Here is a 23,807-nt window from a genome sequence, read left to right as displayed (position 1 = left end):
CTGAGATATATATTGGACAAGTCAGTGAATGATGGCCGCTCTGTTTGCTTTAACTTCGCCTTGCTTGACAAGTTATATGTTGTGAGAAGGTACATGGCATATCCTCCACGAGAAGTTAAAGCGTTTGGGAAAATATCCCAGTCAGATCCTCCTATTTTTTTGTCTTTAAAATGTCACCCCCAAACTTTGAATTAAAAAAAGGCTACCCCTTTGAAGTTTGGCAAATTTAAACTGCCGCTCCCCGAACTTCAAAAAAACTACAAAATTAACAAGAAAGGCTGCATTGTTTGCTGTCCGGACATCAAGCTCACCTACCCATCAAGTCCTCCTGGCCACCGCAGTTGGCCCAATGTAACATGATTGACCTCTGAAAGGCCGGAGATCAATTTCACCTGTCTATCCTACCGTTGCAAATCCAAATTAACGTCGAACCTAACATTGATCTCTGCCTTACAAAGCCAGATCCCTAACTAGGGGAATGGCAATCTTCCTACTTATTTTTTTTTTGCTATTTTCAACACATAAGAGGACAGAGCGGTCTCAGTTTATTGACACAAGTTTTATTTTTATAAAGTTTATTCACACAACTAGTGCAAGGTCTTTAGAGAAGTTACAAGTTTTACTCCTTTGCTGCCATTGTAGCCAAAAGTTAATAGAAACAACTTTTTGGCATGTTATTGATTTTGTTTCATTCTTAGATGTGGGCAATGGATACATGTCATATGTTACCATTTATAAACAAATTTAATTGCCTCAATGTTTAAGAAGCAGATGCATTGGTCTCTATAATGTGTATTTAGAGGCACATCATTAAGCCTCTTATTTTAGAATTTAAAGAACAATTAATTTGTAAAATATTAATGAAGACAATTGCAATTGTCCCTATGACCAATCTCAATTATGTAAATACTAGGCTATTGAACCCCTGCGTTGCACGGACATTGTAAAAAAAAATATTATGAAATGTTAGATATTAAGACAATTATTAATATTGATTTATATGTTTTTATACTCTGTAAACTTTAATATGATAAATTTCATACCCACGTTAGATGATATAAATTTTAGAGCTCATAAGCAAATAATTCATGTGAACTATTTTATAGACATTGTCTCAATTACCAATCTAATTTATAAGAAAACAATTATAAAATTCATAAAATACAAATTCCTAGTTTAGTTAATGAAAGCAAGATTAATAATCATAGAGTCTATAAAATGTTAACATTATGTATACGCAATTATCTTTTTGTTATTCATATTTCATATATGGAGTTTTTTGAATTTGAATAATTTTAGATAAAATGATTAATCACTTCGATGAGAGATTTGTTTAATTTAACTTTATAAGGCTAATAATAATTATTAAAATTAATTAAGTAATTTTTAATAATCTTTAATTTCTTTAAAATTATGTATATTTATTTAATAATTTTTTAAATTGCTTATGAAATAAAATAACAGAAAGTGATTAGAATTCTTCTTTTCTTTAAGATATATTTTGTTTAATTACAATAATTTAATTTATATATATCATATTAATTTATTAATACATTGACTATTCTAGAATATAGACATTTACTATATATTAATATGGTGGGGTACAACTTTATATATATATATACACAGATTTAGTTAAAATTATTTCAAGAGTTAAATTAAAACTTTAAATGGTCTGATTTTACCATTCCATCCCATTTATTGAAAAGTTACAACTTTATATATATAATATAGATTTTCTATTAATAATAGCAACAAATTTAATTTTAAAATATTTTACAATAGTTCTATATGAAACTTTTAGTTAACAATAAACCATTCAGTCATCACCAAACCATCACAAATGCGCAAAAGAGGCAACTGATGATAATGAAATAGCACAAACATCACACACTGTCACCTTAACTGGAAAAAGAAGTTCAATACATCATATACTGTCATGCTAAAACAGGGCAAGGCAACTGATGATGATGGAATAGCACAAGCGGATATCCGAATCACATAATTAATTCTGATCCCTCTGTCTTCTTATGCATCATCTCCTGGGGCTACCATTAGGAAAGCGCGTTATGAATCTGTTCTTGCATCAACTGCTCATCTCTCCAGAAATCCATCTCCCAGAGGCAGATACCATCTTCACAGTCATCGTTATGTAAAGTGTTGTCTTCACTATGGCATGTTCCTCTCGCTGTATAATCCAGCCGTCCAAAGACTGACGATTCCACAGAAGGTTGTCCAATGAAAGTTGAGTTCTGGCTTGTTTCATTGCTTCCAAAGTTTTCTAATCCGCTTTGCATATTGGTGTTACTTTGCTCGTAAGTCATGTTATGCGTGTATCTGTGTTTGTTGTAAAAACCATGGTTAACAGTAGCCAATTGCTCCGCCATCGGGAATTGCTCGGGAGAATATACACCGACACTTGGAGAGCCTTTCTCTGGCTGAGCCAGGACGTTTTCTTGCCCACCAAGCAGTGAGAATTCCTGAAGCAAGAAGGATTATTGGGTACAATTTTCAGATAGGTAAATACTAAACCTTGTTGAGATGCCGATTCATAGTCATTTATCACCTGAAAATTTTTTTCCTGAGTTTCAATCCCATGGCTGCTTGAATCGGCCTCATAGGAAGGAGAACCAGCCTTCTTGCTCTGCTGCTTCTTTGAGTTGCCATGCTTGCTCTGTTGCTTCTTTGAGTTTCCCTTCTTGCTTTGCTGCTTCTTCAAGTTACCCTTCTTGTTTCGTGCCTTCTTTTTTACGTGACAAAGTGCGATAGCCATCTTCATGAAAGAAGAAACAAGATCAAGATACAGAAGTAGAAGTAACCAAAAGTAGAGAGGGATGAATTCTTTACCTGGTCGGTGATGGTGCTGTCTGCAGCATCCGCATTTAGGTGATATTCGTGCATGGCCCACTCCGTCGCGTGGGCGTTTCCCTGTTTACCGCTGTAAAAGACCAAGATTCTCTTGGTCCCGATCGTCTTCCCTGTTTCCTCTTCCTCAATGTACTTCTTCTCACCGGTCTCTTTCCAGTACCCGCCTCGGGCTTGCCTCTTATTACGGTCTGAGTTAGGATTCAATCTGTTGCGAGGACAGAAGAAAAAGCTGTCCGAGCTGGTTGATCTCTTACACGATTTCTCTGCATCAAAGAGACTTAGCAGCCAAGGAATCTCTAGAACCATGGAAAGGTGCACAGGACAATGATACAATTACCTACCATTGTAGACGGCATGCAAATCCTGTGGGTTGTAGTCGTAGATGTTAACATCGGGAATCATACAACGATTCTCGTCAATCTTCTGAAGCTTCCTCTTCAAGTGATGATTCACGAGCTCGTAACCGGTTGGGTGGAACCTGAATCCGACTATCTCCTCCTCCATCTGAGATTGATAAGTCATGAGCAAAGTGAAGAGGAGAGTGAAAAAGGACAAGTGAACTTGGCAGTTATCAGTGTCGCTTCTTATAGTATGTTAAGTCTTGACTAGAAGCATCTCTCTCTCTTCTTGGGTCCGCCCTTCTATGGGAAGCCTCCCCTTTTCCCGGAAAGGGACACTACTACGAGTTATACGCGGTTACAAAATGCTCTAATATGGCGCAATCTCTCGCGTAGTTCAGACGCTTCTGGATATGTTTGTAAAACCGACATCGAGATCACACGAAAGAGTGTATCCCATACGACGGTTGATTATAGACGATGTTACCGATCGAATAATCAGCCCCAAATTCATAGTCTCAGATCATAGAACAAAACCGACTGTGCATTTGATGTTGACAATTGACATCCACCAATTGGTTTTTGCAAGTGGAACATTCCAGAATGTTTTAAACATTAGATTATTATTCAAGGTGTGATGATAAGGTTTTGTTTGCAATGTTTATTTTACCAATTAATAAATAAGAGCAGTACATGTTTAAGTTTTACTATGATCAATGAAATTCTAGAATCTTCTATCTGAGAATCCAACAAGCTCAACTCGGCGGACCCAATCAAATGTCATGTCTTCCATTGAGTGATAGAATTGCAGACACAGATTACCATCTCTTTGGCCTGAAGCACTTTCTAATCTTAACAACATCGGAAATGTTCGAGTTCATGAAGTCGAGTATGAAGCCTCCTGGAAAAATTGTGGGAATTCGGAAGGGAATTGTAATGACTCGTAACATCTGATCTGGATATCTGCAGAAAATGTATGTAAAGAACCAAAACAGCTTCAACCAAGAACTAAATCCGAAGAGTACGAAAAAAGAATCTCCCCATGTCCTCGATCCTAAAACAAACAGTGGAAATATTGTCCTGTGAAATACCCTGTATGCAGTACGTCCATTGCCGCGGCCCTGTTGCGTGGATATTTCTGGTGATGCCTGAAGCAATTAATAGAGTAATTATTATAATTATTCACTAAACTGTTATTACTCGGTTCCCATGTCCGCAAATGCAAGTGCAAGTGCAAGACTTTGATCATATCACTATATATGGTCGACAAACTAACAAATGACCTCCATCAGTGCCGGAAAGATGGATGATAAGCTAACATATCACCGAAAGTATCTCTAGTTTTGCCATAATCTCAGTGACTTTTTTTTTAAAAATAAATGGTAGAGACTTTCATTAATCAAAAGGAATTTACATCAAGTACCATTTACCCCAAAAAGTCAACAAAACTAAAAGACTCCTAATTACACTGTAGAATGTGTTAGCTATGAGTAGAATGAGGGGGGTTAAACATATAATCGACTAGGACAGAATTTACAACTTTGAGAGAGAACCGGGGGAGTACAATTAACTTTGCTTTCACGTCTGCAAAAATCTTCCGAACCATAGCTGCTGTACATGAGATCTGACCTTGATAGATTCTAGCATTCCTCTCTCGCCATATGCTGTAAATATAGTGCGTCCATAGAAGTTTCAGACAAATCACATCAAGTTTCCTGCCTCGAAGGGAGGTTATCCAATTGAATTCCGAAGTCCAGCAGACCATAGAGCGATACAGCAGTCACTTTTGATTTGTGATAGAGTTCGTTCTTGTTTATAGTGCGATAACCACCCACAAGGGACACAGTCCATTAAACATTCGAAACACATCTATCGCATATGAAGATACTAATTGTGATATAAGTGAAATTTATCCAAAAATACTAAACTTATAGCATATGTGAAACACATCTTCTTATGCTAAGGCAGTGAATGGAGGCTACTCTGTTTGCTACAACTTTGCATTGCTTGACAAGTTATATGTTCTTTGAAGGTGCGTGACATATCCCCCACGAGATGTTAGAGCATTTGGGAAAATATCCCTGTCAGATCTCCATATTTTATTGTCTATAAAATGTAACCCCCAGACTTTTTGAAATGAATAAAATTCACCTCTACAGAGTGAATATGAAACCACAAATATAATGAGAAAGGCTGTGTTGTTAGCCTTCCGGACATTGGACGCCCACCCACTACGTCCTCTGAGCCATCGTAGTTGGCCTAAGGCAACACGATTGACCTCAAAAGGACCAGAGACTGATCCAACTCAAATATCCTACGGTTTGCAATTCTAGATTGATGTCGAACCTAATATTAATCTCTGCCTTATGAAGCCAGATTCCTACCTTGGGGAATGACTGTGGTGTTTTACTGGAAGCTCTTTTTCTCTTTCGTTTTTTAATAGGTAAAAGTAAAAAGCGCACACAACTTGTTAACAAGTTACTGCAAGCATTTTAAATAATTTGCAATTAACCTTTTTCTCAGTTATATCATTTATCTTTGATTTCACATCGTAGCAAAAAAGTAATAGAGACAACTTTTGGCATGTTATTCATTCTCTTTCTTAGATGTGGGCAATGGATACATGTCATAGCTTTTTAGGACTTCAGAGAGCACAAATTAAAGAGATGTACTTTTTAACCAAAATTTTCACCAGTTCCTGAAATTAAGGAAAATTTGCCTCCGTTTGAGTAAAAAAATTTAAAATATGATGTTTAATTCGAGGAAATGATAATAAAATAGAATAAGACACATTATAATAAATTAAGATTAGAGTTACATCTGATTCTAAATAGTCAAAAGTCGAAAGAGAATAAAGAAAATGGAAAGCAGTGTTTTCTTTTTAAGCTAGATTACCAAAACTCCTAAAACAAAAAAAGAAAGAATAATGAAAAAGTGACAGGTGTGTGCTTTTTCAATAATTTTTTCCCTATAAGCCATATTCTTTATTTCTTTCCAAATAATGGATAAACTTGCTGCCCAAGTATGTACGAGCTTCCCGAAGAGTTCAATATAGTGGCATATAAAAATAATAATAATCTAAACATTATATTTATAATCATTTGTTCTTATTAAGAAACACTAGCTCTCATACACGCATTATGCAACTGCGCTATTGCTTTCTATCTTTATTCAATCTTGATTTTGATTTTTTTTTGAAATTTTTTTTGAGATTTATGGGAATTTTGATTCATTTTTGTAGATATTTTCTAGTTGCAACTAAGTAAGCAAAGGTGGATAGTTTTTGACAGAGTTATTGTTGAGGAGTAAAATGAAATAAATCTCACATCGGAAAAAAAAAATTCATGAGTTAATTTATGATTTGGGTATCGCTACTTATTAGCTTGATGTTTTAAGTAGATATGGATCCAAATCTGTATAAGCTCAATGAAAATTTAATATTGTATCAGAGCCCAGGTTATGTGAATACATGCCCACGCTCGTATGCATACTCACACCACGCCGACCCAATGTTGAGCGCAGTCAAAGTGCGTCTCATATTAGTCCCTCTCGCCCCAGCTCGGAAGAAGGTCTCAGCTCGAGATCAATTATTGAGGGCATAAATAGGATAGACTACATGTTGCACGTGATGGCGGGTGTTGAGGAGTAAAACGGGATAAATCCCACAATGGAAAATAAAAAGAAAATCCATGAATTATTATATGACTTGGGTATTACCACTTATTAGCTTGAGTTTTTAAGTGAATATTAATCCAGGTTCGTATAAGCCTAATAAAAATTCAATAGATATCTCCATGTCAGAGTCCTTAAACGGCTAGTTACGGAATGGACTAAATCCGTCACTTTTCTAAACGTTTTAGGACTGCTTTTTATAAACTTAAACTTATAGGACTCAAGTTCAAAAAATGATAAACTTTTAGGACCATTACTATATTTTTCCCATATAAAAAAACATGGATTAGGTCAACAACAGAAGTTCATTATATTGAGAAAGAGTTTAACATAGCGGCACACACCCTCGCCTTATTACCGGAAAAAAGTTGATAACATCACACATCACCACACTAAAATTAGACAACACAACAGATAATGCGATAAAACAAACAGATCTCCAAATCACATAGCTAACTCTAATCACACTTTCTTGAGCATCAGCTCTTTGGGCTATCGTTAATAAAGCACGCCATGAATCTGTTTCTGAACCAACTCGTCATCTCTCCAGAAATCCAAGTCCGAGATCCATATACCATTTTCATAGTCATTGCTAAATGCAGCGTAGCTTTCTTTATAGCACGTTCCCCCTGCTGTATATTCTGGCCCTTCAACGATCGGCGATTTTGTCTGAGGGGTTTGTGATTCCACAGCAGGTTGTCCTAGGAAATTCGACTCCGGACTAGCTTCTTTGCTTCCAAAGTTCTCCATTTGCATAATGGAATTACTTTGCTCATAAGTCAAGCTACATGTGTATCCATGTTCGTCATCAAAACCATGGTTAACAATCACTGATTGCTCCGCCATCAGCAATGGCTCTAGAGAGCCCTTCTCTGGCTGAGTCGGGATGTTCAGTTCCTCCATAAGCAGTGAGAATTCCTGAAGCAAGGAAGGTTATAATAGTATACAGTTTTCCGGTAGGTAAATATTAAATCCTGTCAACATGCCGTTTTGATCAAAGTCATTTATCACCTGAAAATTTGTTTCTTGGGCTTCAATTGAAGGGCTGATCGAATTAGTCTCATAGGAAGGAGTACCAGCCTTCTTGAAATCTTCATTGTCAAAACCATGGTTAACAATAGCTGATCGCTCTGCCATCAGGAATTGCATGGGAGAATATACACCGACACTTGGAGGAGAGCCCTTCTCTGGCTGAGCCGGGATGTTTTCTTCCCCCACAAGCAGTGAGAATTCCTGAAGCAAGAAGGATTATTGTATACGATTTTCGGATAGGTAAATATTAAACCTTGTTGAGATGCCGATTCAAAAGTCATCTATGACCTGAAAATTTGTTTCCCGGGTTTCAATCCCATGGCTGCTTGAATCGGCCTCATAGGAAGGAGAACCAGCCTTCGTGCTCTGCTGCTTCTTTGAGTTGCCATTCTTGCTCTGTTGCTTCTTTGAGTTTCCCTTCTTGCTTTGCTGCTTCTTCAAGTTACCCTTCTTGTTTCGTGCCTTCCTTTTTACTTGACAAATTGCGATAGCCATCTTCATGAAAGAAGAAACAAGATCAAGATACAGAAGTAGAAGTAACCAAAAGTAGAGAGGGATGAATTCTTTACCGGGTCGGTGATGGTGCTGTCTGCAGCATCCGCATTTAGGTGATATTCGTGCATGGCCCACTCCGTCGCGTGGGCGTTTCCCTGTTTACCGCTGTAAAAGACCAAGATTCTCTTGGTCCCGATCGTCTTCCCTGTTTCCTCTTCCACAATGTCCTTCTTCTCACCGGTCTCACTCCAGTACCCGCCTCGGGCTTGCCTCTTATAACGGTTCGAGTTAGGATTCAATCTGTTGAGAGGACAGAAGAAAAAGCTGTCCGAGCTGGTGGATCTCTTACACGATTTCTCTGCACCAAAGAAACTTAGCTGCCAAGGAATCTCTAGAACCACGGAAAGATGCACAGGGCAACGATACAACTACCTACCATTGTAGACAGTATGCAAATCTGGTGGGTTGTAGTCATAGACGTTAACATCGGGAATCACGCAACGATTCTCGTCAATCTTCTGAAGCTTCCTCTTCAAGTGATGATTCACGAGCTCATAACCGGTTGGGTGGAACCTGAATCCGACTATCTCTTCCTCCATCTGAGCTTGATCGGTCATGAGCAAAGTGAAGAGGAGAGAGTGAAAAAGGACAAGTGAACTTGGCAGTTATCAGTGTCGCTTCTTATAGTATGTTAAGTCTTGACTAGAAGCATCTTTGTCTTCTTGGGTCCACCCTTCTAAGGGAAGCCTCTCCTTTTCCAGGAAAGGGACCCTACTACGAGTTATACGCGGTTACAAAATGCTCTAGTATGGTGCAATCTCTTGCGTAGTTCAGACGCTTCTGGATATGTTTGGAAAACCGACATCGAGATCACGGGAAAGAGTGTTTCCCATAAGATGGTTGATTATAGACGATGTTACCGATCAAATAATGAGCCCTAACTTCATAGTCTCAGATCATATAACAAAACCTACTGTGCATTTGATGTTGACTATTGACATCCACCAATTGGTTTTTAGAGGTGGAACATTCCAGAATGTTTTAAACATTGTATTATTATTCAAGGTGTGATGATAAGGTTTTGTTTGTAATGTTTATTTTACCAATTTATAATTAAGAGCAATACACGTTTGACTAAGATCAATAAAATTCTAGAATCTTCTATCTGAGAATCCAACAAGCTCAACTCTGTGGACCCAATCAAACGTCATGTCTTCGGTTGGGTGATAGAATTGCAGACACAGATTTCCATCTCTTTGGCCTGAAGCACTTTCTAATCTTAACAACATTGGAAATGTTCGAGTTCATGAAGTCGTGTACGAAGCCTCCCGGAAAAATTGTGGGAATTCGGAAGGGAATTGTAATGACTCGTAACATCTGATCTGGATATCTGCAGAAAATGTATGTAAAGAACCAAAACAGCTTCAACCAAGAACTAAATCCGAAGAGTACGAAAAAAGAATCTCCCCATGTCCTCGATCCTAAAACAAACAGTGGAAATATTGTCCTGTGAAATACCCTGTATGCAGTACGTCCATTGCCGCGGCCCTGTCGCGTGGATATTTCTGATGATGCCTGAAGCAATTAATAGAGTAATTATTATAATTATTCACTAAACTGTTATTACTCGGTTCCCGTGTCCGCAAATGCAAGTGCAAGACTTTGATCATATCACTATATATGGTCGACAAACTAACAAATGACCTCCATATTTTATTGTCTATATGAAGATACTAATTGTGATATAAGTGAAATTTATCCAAAAATACTAAACTTATAGCATATGTGAAACACATCTTCTTATGCTAAGGCAGTGAATGGAGGCTACTCTGTTTGCTACAACTTTGCATTGCTTGACAAGCTATATGTTCTTTGAAGGTGCGCGACATATCCCCCACGAGAAGTTAGAGCATTTGGGAAACTATCCTTGTCAGATCTCCATATTTTATTGTCTATAAAATGTAACCCCCAGACTTTTCGAAATGAATAAAATTCACCTCTACAGAGTTTGGCAGGTTTAAACTGCCGGTCCCCGAACTTCCCAAGTTTGTTAAAAAAGATGAAACCACAAATATAATGAGAAAGGCTGTGTTGTTAGCATTCTGGACATTGGACGCCCACCCACTACGTCCTCTGGGCCATCGTAGTTGGCCGAAGGCAACACGATTGACCTCAAAAAGACCAGAGACTGATCCAACTCAAATATCCTACGGTTTGCAATTCTAGATTGATGTCGGACCTAATATTAATCTCTGCCTTATGAAGCCAGATTCCTACCTTGGGGAATGACTGTGTTATTTTGCTGTAAGCTCTTTTTCTCTTTCGTTTTTTAATAGGTAAAAGTAAAAAGCGCACGCAACTTGTTAACACATTACTGCAAGCATTTTAAATAATTTGCAATTAACTCTTTTCTATCAGTTATATCATTTATCTTTGATTTCGCATTGTAGCCAAAAAGTAACTAGATATTACTCTTGGCATGTTATCCATTCTCTTTCTTAGATGTGGGCAATGGATACATGTCATAGCTTTTTAGGACTTCAGAGAGCACAAATTAAAGACACGTACTTTTTAACCAAAATTTCCACCAGTCCCTGAAATTAAGGAAAATTTGCCTCCGTTTGAGTAAAAAATTTTAAAATATGATGTTTAATTCGAGGAAATGATAATTAAATAGAATAAGACACATTATAATAAATTAGGATTAGAGTTACATCTGATTCTAAATAGTCAAAAGTCGAAAGAGAATAAAGAAAATGGAAAGCAGTGTTTTCTTTTTAAGCTAGATTACCAAAACTCCTAAAACAAAAAAGAAAGAATAATGAAAAAGTGACATGTGTTTAATTTTTTAATAATTTTTTTCCCTATAAGCCATATTCTTTTTTTCTTTTCAAATAATGGAGAAACTTGCGGCCCAAGAATGAACTTCCTGAAGAGTTCAATATAGTGATATATAATAATAATAATAATAATAACTAAACATTATATTTATAATCATTTATTCTTATAAAGAATCACTAGCTCTCATGAACGCATTATGCAAGTGCGCTATTGCTTTCTATCTTTACCCAATCTCGATTTTTATTTTTTTTTTCAGATTTATGGGAATTTTGATTCATTTTTGTAGATATTTTCTAGTTGCAACTAAGTAAGTAAAGGTTGATAGTTTTTGTTCAAAAAAGAAAGGAGAATACGTAGGATTGGAATTTTATAATAAGATCGAATTATAAAAAATAAAAAATAAAAGCGATTATAACATGAGACTTTCCCTTGAATAATAGTATATATAGATAAGTTCATAGAATTTAACAAATGGCTTCAAGTAATGCTGATTTGTCATTGCTGGGAAATATCCTACGGATTATGAAATATCGATTATTTGGAAATCACACCAAAATATAAAAAAGGAAAAAAAAAAGATAGTAATGATTTTAAAAATTTGTCATTTTTTAAACTTAAATCATATAAGTTTAAATTTGCAAAAACCAGTTCTAAAATATTTAGAAATGTGATGGATTTGATCCATTATATAATCGACCGTTAAGAGACACTGACGTAGACATAACGCCGTTAAAAGTGGTGATATTTGGCTGTTTATTGCCTGAGTGGTGATATTACATTACAAGGAAGCTTAAAAATTAATAAATAAAATTAAAAAATAAATTACTTACAGGAAAAAATTTAAAATAAACTGAAAAAGGGAGGAGAGAGGGCGTTTAGATCGGGGGACCCCTTCTAGCCACCCTTTCCTTGGCGACATCGCCGGGAGGTCGCCGAGGGAGGGGTGGTCGGAAGGAGAGGCTCCCCGATTTGAGCCCTTTGTTCGGAAGGGTAAGCCGGAGGTGAAGAGTGGTGGATGAGCAGTGAGCTAAAAAAGAAGTCAACGCGGCAGCTCTCGTCGGGGCTCTACTCAACTGCGATGCAAGAAAGATAGGAGGAGGAAGAGCAGAGATTGACAGAGAGGCCGAGACGGAGATGAAGATCGAGAGAGCGAGGGGAACTTAGCTCTGCTAGAGTCAGAGGAGATGAGGAGACCACGGCGCGTGCTGAGAGAGAGATGAGGAATCGCGGCAAGGAAGCTCGACAGCAAGATGAGAAGGTGGAGGTCGTTGGAACTGTCGAGATGCGAGGAGGTTGAGCTGAGTTATGGAGCTCGTTTGGGAAGGCGGCGATGCTATCGGGACCGAACTGGGACCCTAATTCCGGAATTTCTATGCGAATTAAGATCGAGAAAAATAAGTTTTCCAATCATTGACTCAAACTCATTGTCGAATCCCACTCAGCAGAATGTGGAGGTACTTATGAGAAGAAGAAGATGATAGAGGGCGAGGTGGCCAGTTGAGACAGCGAGTGGAGAGGGAGAAGAGGAAGATGCCAAAGGTGGTGGTGGTCGAGCTTGGCCGACTGTTCTTCCCTTCTCCTCCCTTCTTCCTCCTTTTCTGTTCCTCTAGGGTTCTTCCTCTCTTCTTTTTTTTTTTTGGTTTAGTTTTATTTATTTTTTAATCTTATTTATTTTTCTATTTTCCAATTTTTTGGTCTTTTCTTGGTTTTATTACATTTTTTTCTGATTTCAATTTGATTTGTATTTAATTTTAGTTCATTTTATTCAATTTTTAATTTTTTTCTATGTTTATTATTAGTATTTCTAAACCTTTAAGAATTTTCTGATGTGGCGTACGATGATTGGTCTACATGTCCATATTAATAGCCAACTGTTATCTTTTTGACAGTATTATTGTTGAGGAGTAAAATGAAATAAATCCCATATCGAAAAAAAAATCATGAGTTAATATATGATTTAGGTACCGTCACTTATTAATTTGAATTTTGAAGTGGATATAGATCAAAGTCCATATAAAGTTCAATGGAAATTCAATATTGAGCCCATGTTATATGTATGCATGTCCACATGCATATGCGTACTCACACCACGTCGATCAAATGTTGAGTGTAGCCAAAGTGCATCCTCATTACACGTGAGGGATAGATCAAACATTGCACTTGAAGATGGAGCGAATGTTGAGGAGTAAAATGGGATAAATTTCATATTGAAAAATAAAAAAAAATTATGAGTTAATATGTAACTTAGGTACTATCACTTACAGTAAATGGTCAATTACGGAATGAATTAAATCCGTCACTTTTCTAAACATTTTAAGATTATTTTTTGCAAACTTAAATTTACAAGACTCAAGATCAAAAAATGATGAACTTTTACTATCATTGTTATCTTTTTCCCATATAAAAAAACATGGATTAAGTCCACAGCAGAAGTTCATTATATTGAGAAAGAGTTTAATATAGTGGGACAAAACGTCACCTTATTATCGAAAAAAAGTTCATAACATCACACATCATAACACTAAAATTAGACAAGACAACAGATAATGCGATAAAACAAACAGATCTCCAAATCACATAGATAACTCTAATCACACTTTCTTGAGCATCAGCTCCTCGGGGTACCCTTAGTAAAGCACGTCATGAATCTGTTTCTGAACCAACTCGTCATCTCTCCAGAAATCCAAGTCCGAGATACTTATACCATCTTCATAGTCATTGCTAAATAGAGTGTAGCTTTCTTTATAGCACGTCCCCCCTGCTGTATATTCTGGCCCTTCAAAAATCGGCGATTTTGTCTGAGGGATTGGTGATTCCACAGCAGGTTGTCCAAGGGAACTCGACTCCGGACTAGCTTCTTTGCTTCCAAAGTTCTCCATTTGCATAATGGAATTACGTTGCTCATAAGTCAAGTTACACGTGTATCCGTGTTCGTCATCAAAACCATGGTTAACAGTCACTGATTGCTCTGCCATCAGCAATGGCTCTAGAGAACCCTTCTCTGGCTGAGTCGGGATGTTCAGTTCCTCCATAAGCAGTGAGAATTGCTGAAGCAAGAAAGGTTATAATAGTATACAGTTTTCCGGTAGGTAAATATTAAATCCTGTCAACATGCCATTTCGATCAAAGTCATTTATCACCTGAAAATTTGTTTCTTGGGCTTCAATTGAAGGGCTTATCGAATTAGTCTCATAGGAAGGAGTACATGTACCGGCCTTCTTGCTCTGCCGCTTCTTGGAGTTGCCCTTCTTGATTTGTTGCTTCTTCGAGTTACCCTTCCTGTTTCGTGCCTTCTTTTTTATGTGACAAAGTGCGATAGCAGTCTTCATGAAAAAAAAATCAAGATCAAGATAAAGAAGTAGAATTAGCCAAAAATAGAGAGGGATGAACTATATTACAGGATCGGTGATGGTGCTGTCTGCAGCATCCGCATTTAGGTGATATTCGTGCATGACCCAATCCGTCACATGGGCACTTACCCTTTTACCGCAGTGAAAGACCAAGATTCTCTTGGTCCCGATCGTCCTTCCGGTTTCCTCTTCCTCAATGTCCTTCTTCTTACCAGTCTCTTTCCAGTACCCACCTCTGGCTTGCCTCTTATTACGGTGCGAGTTCGGATTCAATCTGTTGCGAGGACAGAAGAAAAAACTGTCCGAGCTGGTGGATCTCTTGCACGATCTCTCTGCACCAAAGAGACTTAGCAGCCGAGGAATATCTAGAACCGTCAAACGGAAAGATGCGCAAAGATATATTTACATACCATTGTAGACGGCACATAAATCCTGTGGATTGTAGTCATAGATATTCACATCCGGTATCACGCAACGACTCTCGTTGATCTTCTGAAGCTTCCTCTTCAAGTGATGATTCACGACCTCATAACCGGTCGGACGGAACCTTAATCCAACTATCTCCTCCTCCATTTGAGCTTGATCTGTGATGAGCAGAGTGAAGAGAATAGGTGAAAATGGACCAGTTAAGAGTTAGCAGTTATCAGTGGCTCTTCTCATAGTATGTTAAGCCTTGACTTGAAGCATCTCTCTCTTCTTGGGTCCACCCTTCTATGGGAAGCCTCCCCCTTTCCACGATAGGGTTACTATTACAAGTTTATTCACGGTTAGAATGCTCGTAATTTGCCACTATGTCTAGCGATCGTAGTTCAGAACCAAAGTTGAGATCATGGGAAAGTATACTATGATCGATTATAGATGATGTTGCCCATCAATGAATCGGCCCTAGCTTCATACTGTTAGTTGAAAGAACAAAATCTGCTGTGCATTTGATGTTGATGCTCCACCAATTGGTTTCTGCAAGTGGAAGATTCTGGAATGTTTGGAACATCATATTGAGGTTTTTCTGATGACATGGTCTTGCTTTCTTTATGTTTATTTTCCTATTAACAGGTCAGTGCAGTACATGTTTTTTCACTATGATTGATGAAATTCTAGAATCTTCTGCGCGGAGAATTCAACAAGCTCAACTTCTTTGTGCCGACAATCAATTAGTCAGGTCCCCCCAGTTGAGATACAGATCGACAGACAGATTCCAATCTCCCTTAGGTGAAGCATTTTCGAATCTTAACAGCATTGGAAATGTTAGAGTTCATGAAGTAGAATACGAAGCCTCTCGGAAAAATTGCAGGAATCCAGCAGGAAATTGTAATGCCTCATAACATCAGATCTGCATACCTGCAGAAAATGAATGTACAGAACCAAAACAGCTTCAAACAAGAAGTAAACCCTCACGAGAAATGTGTCCCGCTCCGAAGACAATGAGAAAGATTGTCTTGAGAATATCCTGTATGCAGTACCTCCATTGCCGTTACGCAGCACTGTCTCGTGGATATTTCCAATGCCTGAAATAATTAGAAAGTGTAATTGTTCATTAAAGTACTGTAATTACTCGGATCCCATGTCTGCCATTGCAAGTTCAAGACTTTTAATTATATCATTGTATATGGAGTATAAACTAATGTCTAACTTCTATCAGCACCGGAAAGATGGATGGCACATTGTATAGAACTCGTGTAAATACAAGTTATAATTATCTTGATGTCGTGAGTCAATTTCTGGATGCAATCGAAGCAAGATGTGAATTATCACGATCCATTAATGTTCTTTGGAACTTCTCCAAGAGGGGACGTGGATACAGAACTTACTGCAGGACGTCTTTCTCGTTCCTTTGCTAAGATTTTCTTTTATCTAATTGGGCATGCTCTATACACAATAAACATATATGACTATCGTTTATTTAACTGGACATGCTCAATACATAATAAACATATACAGCTTGTTCGAAACGAAAGTTCATCACACCACACACTAATTAAACAAGCGACTGGTAATCCGATGGATCAGAGCATACGAAAATCACACGATATGATCACTCTCTCCCATCTATCACCAGATTTGACAGGAGCGAGCTTCACTAGAACCTAAAGAGCGTCTGATATTGATCGTCGTCTGTATCAGTTCCAACCACAGAAATTCACGAAAACATCAGGATTAAAATCATCATCATCGGAATTGCCAGATGCAAAGTTCCCTTCTCTGCTGTCACATGCTCCTCTCATTGTATCATCTTGCCAGTCAGTGATCCGCATCACCGTTTGAACAGTTCCTGATTCCATGGTTTCTTTTCCATGAAAAGCAGCCTCTGGGAATATTTCTTGTCCTCCGAGGTGATTTTCGAGATGACCGTACATAAAACAATTAATTGGGTCATAGGAGAATTCGTATGTGTGATCGTGTTCGCCGCTGGGAGCCCTGCTGATGATTGGTGATTGCTCTGCCACCGTCCACTGTGGTCCTTCCATGACTAATGCCGATCCCTGCAGCCAGAAAAGTCAGTCTATTGCTCTTGCGATAAAACTATGAAATCCAACACCAATGCCGATGAGGAATTACTCAATCACCTCTGCAATCTCTTCAGAAATATCAGGAGTAACAGTGCTAGCACTTGCATCAGCTTCAGCTTCACCGCGAGGAGAATCACTCGACAGGGTTTGCTGATTCTTAGAGTTGGCCTGCTGGCGCGACTTCTTCTTCTTTATGTGACAGAGGACAAACGCCGTCTCCATGTATGGAAAGAGAAAACAAGATCAAGACAGCGAATTCCAGGAAATAGGAAAAGAAATTAGGAGTGAACTCAATACCGGGTCTGGGATGGTGTTGTCTGCAACTGCTGCATTTAGGTGGTATTCGTGCAAGGCCCATTCAGTCTTGCGATGATCATTCTGGTTTCCATAGTAAAAGGAGTAGATCCTTTTCGTCCCTATAGTCTCCCCGGTCTCCTCGTCCTTTATGCTCTGTTTCGTGCTGGTCTCTTTCCAGTATCCTTTGCCGGCCTTCCTCAAATAACTGCACTTCCTGGGATTGCCGGAATTAGTGTTCCTGCGTTTCTGAGGACAGAAGAAGAAACTGTCCGAGCTAGTGGATCTTTTGCAGGATTTTTCTGCAATCGGAAGATGCAACTGCTAAGGAATAATTCCTAGAGCCACAAAAGATGTACAAGTTCAAAAGATATATACTTACCATTGTACACAGCACCTAAGTCCCCTGGATCATATTCATAGATATTCACTTCCGGAATCAGGCACCAGTCCTCATCATTGATCATCTGAAGCTTCCTCTTCAAGTGGTAATTAACGAGCTGTACAGGAGTCGGGTTGAACCTGAGCCCGACGATTTCCGGCTCCATCGTCAAGTTCGCGCAGCAGCAAAAGAGAAGCAGATCTAGAGGGTGAGTGAATGTGGACTTGTGAAGACCAAGCACTCAGTGGTACGGTCTGCTTAAAGCTTGATCTTTAGCTATTCTCTTTCATGAGTCCCCCTTCGTTGAGAAGCCTTCCCTTTTCTTTTTTCTTTTATTATTATTATTATTATTATTATTATTATTTTCATCACTTATGCAAACGCAATCATTTACTGACGAAATATATTACCAAAAGTGTGAGTAAAAATTTGTCTTTTACTAAAAAACTAAGTAAAGTTATATAAAATTCTCACTTGGGTCTACATGAACTTGAGCCCATCTACAATCCAAAAGCTTAAGTTGATAGATTGTTGGACCCAAGTCTCATATAAGTTTGTGATTTTTTTCTTAATTTTTCCATGTCGGATAACATATCTCAACACCTGTCCTCACATGGCAACGTGTGGTCCAACACGTGCCACGTGTCCTTAAACACCTGCCCTTAATAACTGACCACGAGCTTGGCATCCTCTTCCGTGCTCGGGCAAGGGGGGACAAATACCAAATTAGCTTCGAGCTCTACACTCGGGCCTAACTAGAGGTGCATCTTTTTAGCTACCTCAAAATTGAATCGGGCCACTCTCTGGCCAAATAAACATGAGGCGCTTTCTTAGCTTGCCTCGAAACAGAATCTGGCATGGTGTGAGCCCACATGAGCGCGCGGAAGCATAACCCGCTCTGATACCATGTAAAATTTACACTTGGCTCTACATGGACTTGAGCTCATCTACAATCCAAAAGCTTAAACTGATAGGTTGTTGAACTCAAGCCTCATATAAGCTTGTGATTTTTTTTCTTAATTTTTCCATGTGTGATAACATATCTCAACAAGTTCTTTGAAATTTGTGTAGGTAAGGCTTTATTTGAAAATTGAGTTTTTTTTTTACTCTACTCCACTTAACTCCACTTATCTACAATTTAAGAATACAATTATTATTATTTTTAATTTTTTTCAACTTTTTTATCTTAACTACCATTCAATTAAATTTTTAATAATAAATTCTCTCAACTATTTTTTTTTTTTCACAATTTAACAACACAATTATTATTTTCTCTCAATTTTTCTCGATTTTTTCCATAATTTAACAGCACAATCATTACAACTCCAAATAAATATAATTATTTATAGTTAGAATGTAATGAAGTTTATTTCTAAACAAAGCCTAGTGCTATCAGTTGCACAACAAACCTTCCATTTAGTATGTGTTTGGTAATAGAGTAGAGTTTGATTTTACAAATAGAGAAAAAAGTAGTTGAAAAAAGTATGTGAGATAATTTATTATTAAATTGAAGAAAAAGATAAAGAAGTATTGATTGTGTTGTTGAAATGAGAAAAAATAATGAATAATTGAGAGAATTTAATATTAAAAAAATAACTGTAATAATAGATATAAAAAAAAGTATGTGAAAATTTATTATTAAATTAAAGAAAAAGATAAAAAAATAATTGTATTGTTGAATTGTGAGAAAAATAAAGTAAAATTAATTTAAGTTAAATCAAAGTTAGTGATTGATCTTACAAAGAATGAGACAATAGCAAAATCCTGCACGGTCTGCCAGACTGTCCATTCGCTCCATGGGGAATCAATTCCTCCCCCACCCCCCTAACTAAACGAGGTTCCCCTATGCTATAAAAAGAAAAATGCAGTATGTAGATTCTTTTGACATGTCGATAGAGTTATAGAGAACTTTTGAAAATATAAATATTTGTAGCAAAATTAAAAAAGACTTTACGAATATATATATATAAATAAAATCCTGAGTTGAATCCTCACATCATCGTGTATATATATATATATTTATCTGTAATGCAACCTCCAGGCATATTCAAGTGACGAGTTCTTTGTCGCTCTCGTGGAGTTCGAATGCCCGAGCAAGTGGATTAACTAGTATCAACATCATCATGGCTTCGAAATCATATTCTTTCTGCACTAAATTAAGAGATGGCTAGAGTTTAATTTTGGTGATGCAGAAAACAATCCTCGGAGTTTCGGAGATCTATACTGGAGAAGGCAGTGAATGAAGGCCATCTGTTTGCTTTAACTTTGCCTTGCTTGACAAATTATATGTTGGAAGAAGGTACATGGAAATTATCCTCCGCGAGAAATTAAAAAGAGCTCGCGAAAATATCCCCGTCAGATCCTCATATTTTTATTGTCTTTAAAATGCCTCCCCCAAACTATGGAATAAGAAAAGGTCGCCTCCCCTAAGTTAGGCAACTTTAATATGCCACTCCCCGAACTTCCGAAGTTTATTAAAAGGATGAAACTGAAAAATTTAATGAGAAAGTCTGTGTTGTTTGCTGTCCAGACATCGAGCTCGCCCACCACCAAAATTGACCTCAAAAAGGTCGGAATCAATTTAACCAGTCTATATTACGTTCGATATTCTAAAGTAACGTTGAACCTAAAATTAATATATGCCTTACTAAGCTAGATCCCTGCTTTGGGGAATGACAGTGGTCTTTTATTATGAGCTCTTTCTACATTTTATTTTTTATTTTTTTCAACACATAAGAAAACGGAGCCATCTCAATTTATTGACATAATTTTTTCTTTTAAATAAAGTTTATAGACAAAAGTCAGTGCAAATTTTTAGAGAAGTTACGAGTTCTTTTCAATAAATTATGAGAAAAAATGTGAAAAATAAGAAATAATTGATATAAAGTAATGATTAAGTAATAATTGTGTTGTTGAATTGTGGAAAAATAATAAATAGTTGAGAGAATTTAGTATTAAAAATTAAATTAAATGGTTAAAAAAATTAAAAAATTAAAAAAGTAATAATTATGTTGTTGAACTGAAAATAAGTGGAGTTGAGTTGAGTTAAAAAAATTCTCTAAATCCAAACACACTTTGTAGCCAAAAAATAATAGAGACAACTTTTGGCATGTTATTGCTTCTCCGTCTTTCTTAGACGTGGCCAATGGATACATGTCATAGTTTTTTTCAAAGAGCACAATTAAAGACACGCATTTTTAATCAATTTTCTCCATTTATCCCTGAAATTAGAGAAAATTAATTGCCTCTCATTGAGTGAAAATGTGCAATTTGAGGAAATGATAATAAAATAGAACAAGACGTACGATAATGAATTGAGATTATTACTGCATCTGATTCTAAATAGTCAATAGTCGAAAAGCGAATAAAGAAAATGGAAGCAGGGATGTTTCTTTCTAAGCTAGATTACCAAAATACCCAAAAAAAAAGAAAATGGGAAAATGTTTTCTTTTTATGGTTTCGAGTTCATGGATAAAATCCTTGATTGAGAGAGTTTTATCTATTAGTGGGCCGATTTGACTCGAATTGAATTAATTAATGTCAGTTGGACTTGTAGATACCAAGATACGCACCGAAAGAAAAAGGTAACGTTTATTACATTTGATAACGAAGTTAAGTTTGATTTAGTTTGATTTGAGGATACGAAGACAAAAGTAATTAAAAAAATATGTAAAAGAATTTGAAGAATAAGATAAAAATTTAATGATGATGTGATGAATAAATATTGAAAAAGTGTTAAATAATGAGAGAATGTAATATTAAAAAGTTGATTTAAATAATATATAAAAAAGTATGAGAGATAATTTGAGTAAAAAGATAATGGCTGCATTATTGAATTGAAAAAAATATATTTTTTATTTTATTTTATTACCAAACAAAAAAAGAGCGCACTTGAAAATAGAGTTTTATTCCAAAAAGTATCCCCTCCAATCTCTAGAAGACAAACAACCCCATTTCGACGTTCTTTTTTTTCCTTTAAAAGTGAAAATGGTGGGCCCACACCTTTCCCACTTGACTGCCATGTCGTTTGCCATCTGATTTTTACCTTGCACCCTCAACCCCGCGCTCATTCATTTGAGGGAGCATTGTGCACCCGTTCGATTAATTTAACACATTCGATTAAAAGAAATGAAATACTGGTTTGCTCGATGTTACTTAAGGGAAGAGATGCGTACATTAATTGCATGTTCTTTAATACAAATTTCTAATAGAAGTTCCAAATACAAATATTAATACATATTTCATATACAAATATAAAGTCCAGCTCACTAGCGTTTTGTTTTCGCTTGCCATAACCGATTGCGATATGATCGCATACTTCATTCATTTCATTTTATGTGAACTTCTACTCGTATTCCTGGTTGTTGAGGAGAATTTGGGAATTTATCGTGCTCTACCCAAATATCGCCATACTCCTCAAATCACCTATCGTGATAATGAGTGCCGAATAAAATTATGCAAACCGTTCATTCGCTCCACGGGGAAACAATCCCCCCACTAAACGAGGTTACCCTATTCTATAAAAAGAAAAATATATTATGTAGATTCTTTTGACATTTGATAGAGTTATAGAGAACTTTTGAAAATATAAATATTTGTAGGAAAATTAGAAAGACTTTATGAGTCTATATATATATACATATATTAAATCATAAGTTGAATTTTCACGTCACCACATCATCAAAAATATAAAACGGAACTCTTTCATGATGTCACATCATCATTTATATAATAAGAAAATTTTTACCTTCTTTTATAATATAAAAGTAGTTATATATTCATAATATATTTTTATCAGTTTATTATGTAAATTTTATATTTGCATATATTTATGTACCCATATATAAGGCAAATCCGAAAAGAAAATTTATAGACATATTTTCTTTCTTTCAATAAAGATGGTAGTGATAAGCATATATTGTTTGGATAATAAATCATGTGATCACATTTACGATTACTTATGATTCTCGTTCAATTTATGTTAATATATTTTAAGTCATCATATCCTTACTGCAATAATCATATATAAGATCCCATATATACTGTAATGAAGAAGACTTCTTTGAATTTGCTCATTCTACCTGACCAATTGTTATTGCTTCTCCACAAAAAATTACATTTGAAAGTAAGTTTTTGCATTCTCTCCTCCAAATTCTTTTTTTCTTTTTACTTCACTTTTGTTGAATGAGTTTTCTTTTTTGTTTTGTATATTTGAAACTTGTCCTATAACATTAACTTTATTTGTTTCAATGGAACCTTTAATCCAATGCCAAATTGGCTTCTTAATAATTGTAACACTATTCAAGTTTATTTGCCCTTAATATTTATTTTTCACTCTTTTCTGTTGAAGACTTTTCCATGAACTTTGAGTTTAGTAGTTATACACTACGATGATGATTCTTATTATTTCATAGTTTGAGATTTTTTGTTTCATATTTTTTGTTTTTAATTCTTATATATATATATATATATGTGGGGCTTTAGAAGCAGAATGTTGATTTCAAGATGCACGAATGACTAATTGGAATTTTTTCAATTTTGTCTTATTTATTTGCACGGGAATTCTTTATAAATAATAATGAAACAATTATATATAAAAAAAAAGTAATTATTTTGTACAAAATATGGTTACCATTATCCTATTTAAACCCCCAAATGAAATTTAAAGTGTCAAAATTTCTAATGGAATATATAAGAAAAAGAATGTGGATCATCTCTTGTATAAGAAGTTGTCTCATTTTGCCGCTGCAGAGTTGATCGGATCTTCTGCCAATTGAATTGGAGTAGGATTTGGGGAGCTTTGAACAAATAGTGAAGAAATAGAATAAATTGTCATAATTGGAAAATCAATGGATTGTTGCTTGTTGAAGAACTTGAACGGTATGAAATACATATTTATAGTCAACTAAAATAATATCTTAGTTCAATAAAGGAAATATAATATTTAAAATTTTATAATAATATATACATAATTGGAATAGAAATAGCATGCGCTATTATTTATTTTTATTGTAATTATTTTACCATT

At 36.2% G+C, this 23,807-nt stretch overlaps 4 protein-coding genes across 4 annotated transcripts; all 4 read right to left on the bottom strand.

The window, feature by feature from the left end:
• Positions 1-1,804: 1,804 nt before the first annotated feature.
• LOC116202470 (NAC domain-containing protein 41-like) lies at positions 1,805-3,440 on the bottom strand. The gene is made up of 4 exons (XM_031534041.1): positions 3,210-3,440; positions 2,848-3,131; positions 2,567-2,773; positions 1,805-2,480 (listed from the first exon to the last, which is right to left on the bottom strand). The coding sequence occupies exons 1-4, from the start codon at positions 3,388-3,390 to the stop codon at positions 2,055-2,057; spliced, it is 1,098 nt and encodes a 365-aa protein (XP_031389901.1). The 5' UTR covers positions 3,391-3,440; the 3' UTR covers positions 1,805-2,054.
• Positions 3,441-7,164: 3,724 nt separating this feature from the next.
• LOC116202352 (NAC domain-containing protein 72-like) lies at positions 7,165-9,069 on the bottom strand. The gene is made up of 5 exons (XM_031533876.1): positions 8,842-9,069; positions 8,480-8,763; positions 8,199-8,405; positions 7,890-8,111; positions 7,165-7,796 (listed from the first exon to the last, which is right to left on the bottom strand). The coding sequence occupies exons 1-5, from the start codon at positions 9,020-9,022 to the stop codon at positions 7,377-7,379; spliced, it is 1,314 nt and encodes a 437-aa protein (XP_031389736.1). The 5' UTR covers positions 9,023-9,069; the 3' UTR covers positions 7,165-7,376.
• A 4,592-nt stretch (positions 9,070-13,661) lies between these two features.
• LOC116206292 (NAC domain-containing protein 71-like) lies at positions 13,662-16,320 on the bottom strand. Its single transcript, XM_031539120.1, has 4 exons — positions 15,007-16,320; positions 14,726-14,928; positions 14,387-14,569; positions 13,662-14,293 (listed from the first exon to the last, which is right to left on the bottom strand). Exons 1-4 carry the CDS (start codon positions 15,167-15,169, stop codon positions 13,874-13,876), a joined length of 969 nt encoding a protein of 322 aa, XP_031394980.1. The 5' UTR covers positions 15,170-16,320; the 3' UTR covers positions 13,662-13,873.
• Positions 16,321-16,465: 145 nt separating this feature from the next.
• Positions 16,466-18,074, bottom strand: LOC116206291 (NAC domain-containing protein 89-like). The gene is made up of 4 exons (XM_031539118.1): positions 17,780-18,074; positions 17,401-17,699; positions 17,161-17,319; positions 16,466-17,076 (listed from the first exon to the last, which is right to left on the bottom strand). The coding sequence occupies exons 1-4, from the start codon at positions 17,943-17,945 to the stop codon at positions 16,714-16,716; spliced, it is 987 nt and encodes a 328-aa protein (XP_031394978.1). The 5' UTR covers positions 17,946-18,074; the 3' UTR covers positions 16,466-16,713.
• Positions 18,075-23,807: the final 5,733 nt, after the last annotated feature.

This window comes from Punica granatum, chromosome 4 (genome assembly GCF_007655135.1).
Source record: "Punica granatum isolate Tunisia-2019 chromosome 4, ASM765513v2, whole genome shotgun sequence".
NCBI classification, from domain to species: Eukaryota; Viridiplantae; Streptophyta; class Magnoliopsida; order Myrtales; family Lythraceae; genus Punica; species Punica granatum.
This window is presented reverse-complemented; position numbering and strand designations above follow the sequence as displayed.

What these genes read in the sequence shown, in the direction of transcription:
- LOC116202352 (XM_031533876.1), bottom strand. Translation starts at nt 9,022, where the DNA reads ATGACCGATCAAGCTCAGATGGAGGAAGAGATAGTCGGATTCAGGTTC. An exon ending in TTTGCATACTGTCTACAATG is followed by an intron (nt 8,764 to 8,841) that starts GTAGGTAGTTGT and finishes TCTTTGGTGCAG; the next exon opens with AGAAATCGTGTAAGAGATCC. An exon ending in ACAGCACCATCACCGACCCG is followed by an intron (nt 8,406 to 8,479) that starts GTAAAGAATTCA and finishes TCTTTCATGAAG; the next exon opens with ATGGCTATCGCAATTTGTCA.
- LOC116206292 (XM_031539120.1), bottom strand. Translation starts at nt 15,169, where the DNA reads ATGGAGGAGGAGATAGTTGGATTAAGGTTCCGTCCGACCGGTTATGAG. An exon ending in TTTATGTGCCGTCTACAATG is followed by an intron (nt 14,929 to 15,006) that starts GTATGTAAATAT and finishes TCTTTGGTGCAG; the next exon opens with AGAGATCGTGCAAGAGATCC. An exon ending in CCCAAGAAACAAATTTTCAG is followed by an intron (nt 14,294 to 14,386) that starts GTGATAAATGAC and finishes TTCTTGCTTCAG; the next exon opens with CAATTCTCACTGCTTATGGA.
- LOC116206291 (XM_031539118.1), bottom strand. Translation starts at nt 17,945, where the DNA reads ATGGAGCCGGAAATCGTCGGGCTCAGGTTCAACCCGACTCCTGTACAG. An exon ending in CTTAGGTGCTGTGTACAATG is followed by an intron (nt 17,700 to 17,779) that starts GTAAGTATATAT and finishes TTCCGATTGCAG; the next exon opens with AAAAATCCTGCAAAAGATCC. An exon ending in TTTCTGAAGAGATTGCAGAG is followed by an intron (nt 17,077 to 17,160) that starts GTGATTGAGTAA and finishes TTCTGGCTGCAG; the next exon opens with GGATCGGCATTAGTCATGGA.
- LOC116202470 (XM_031534041.1), bottom strand. Translation starts at nt 3,390, where the DNA reads ATGACTTATCAATCTCAGATGGAGGAGGAGATAGTCGGATTCAGGTTC. An exon ending in TTTGCATGCCGTCTACAATG is followed by an intron (nt 3,132 to 3,209) that starts GTAGGTAATTGT and finishes TCTTTGATGCAG; the next exon opens with AGAAATCGTGTAAGAGATCA. An exon ending in CTCAGGAAAAAAATTTTCAG is followed by an intron (nt 2,481 to 2,566) that starts GTGATAAATGAC and finishes TTCTTGCTTCAG; the next exon opens with GAATTCTCACTGCTTGGTGG.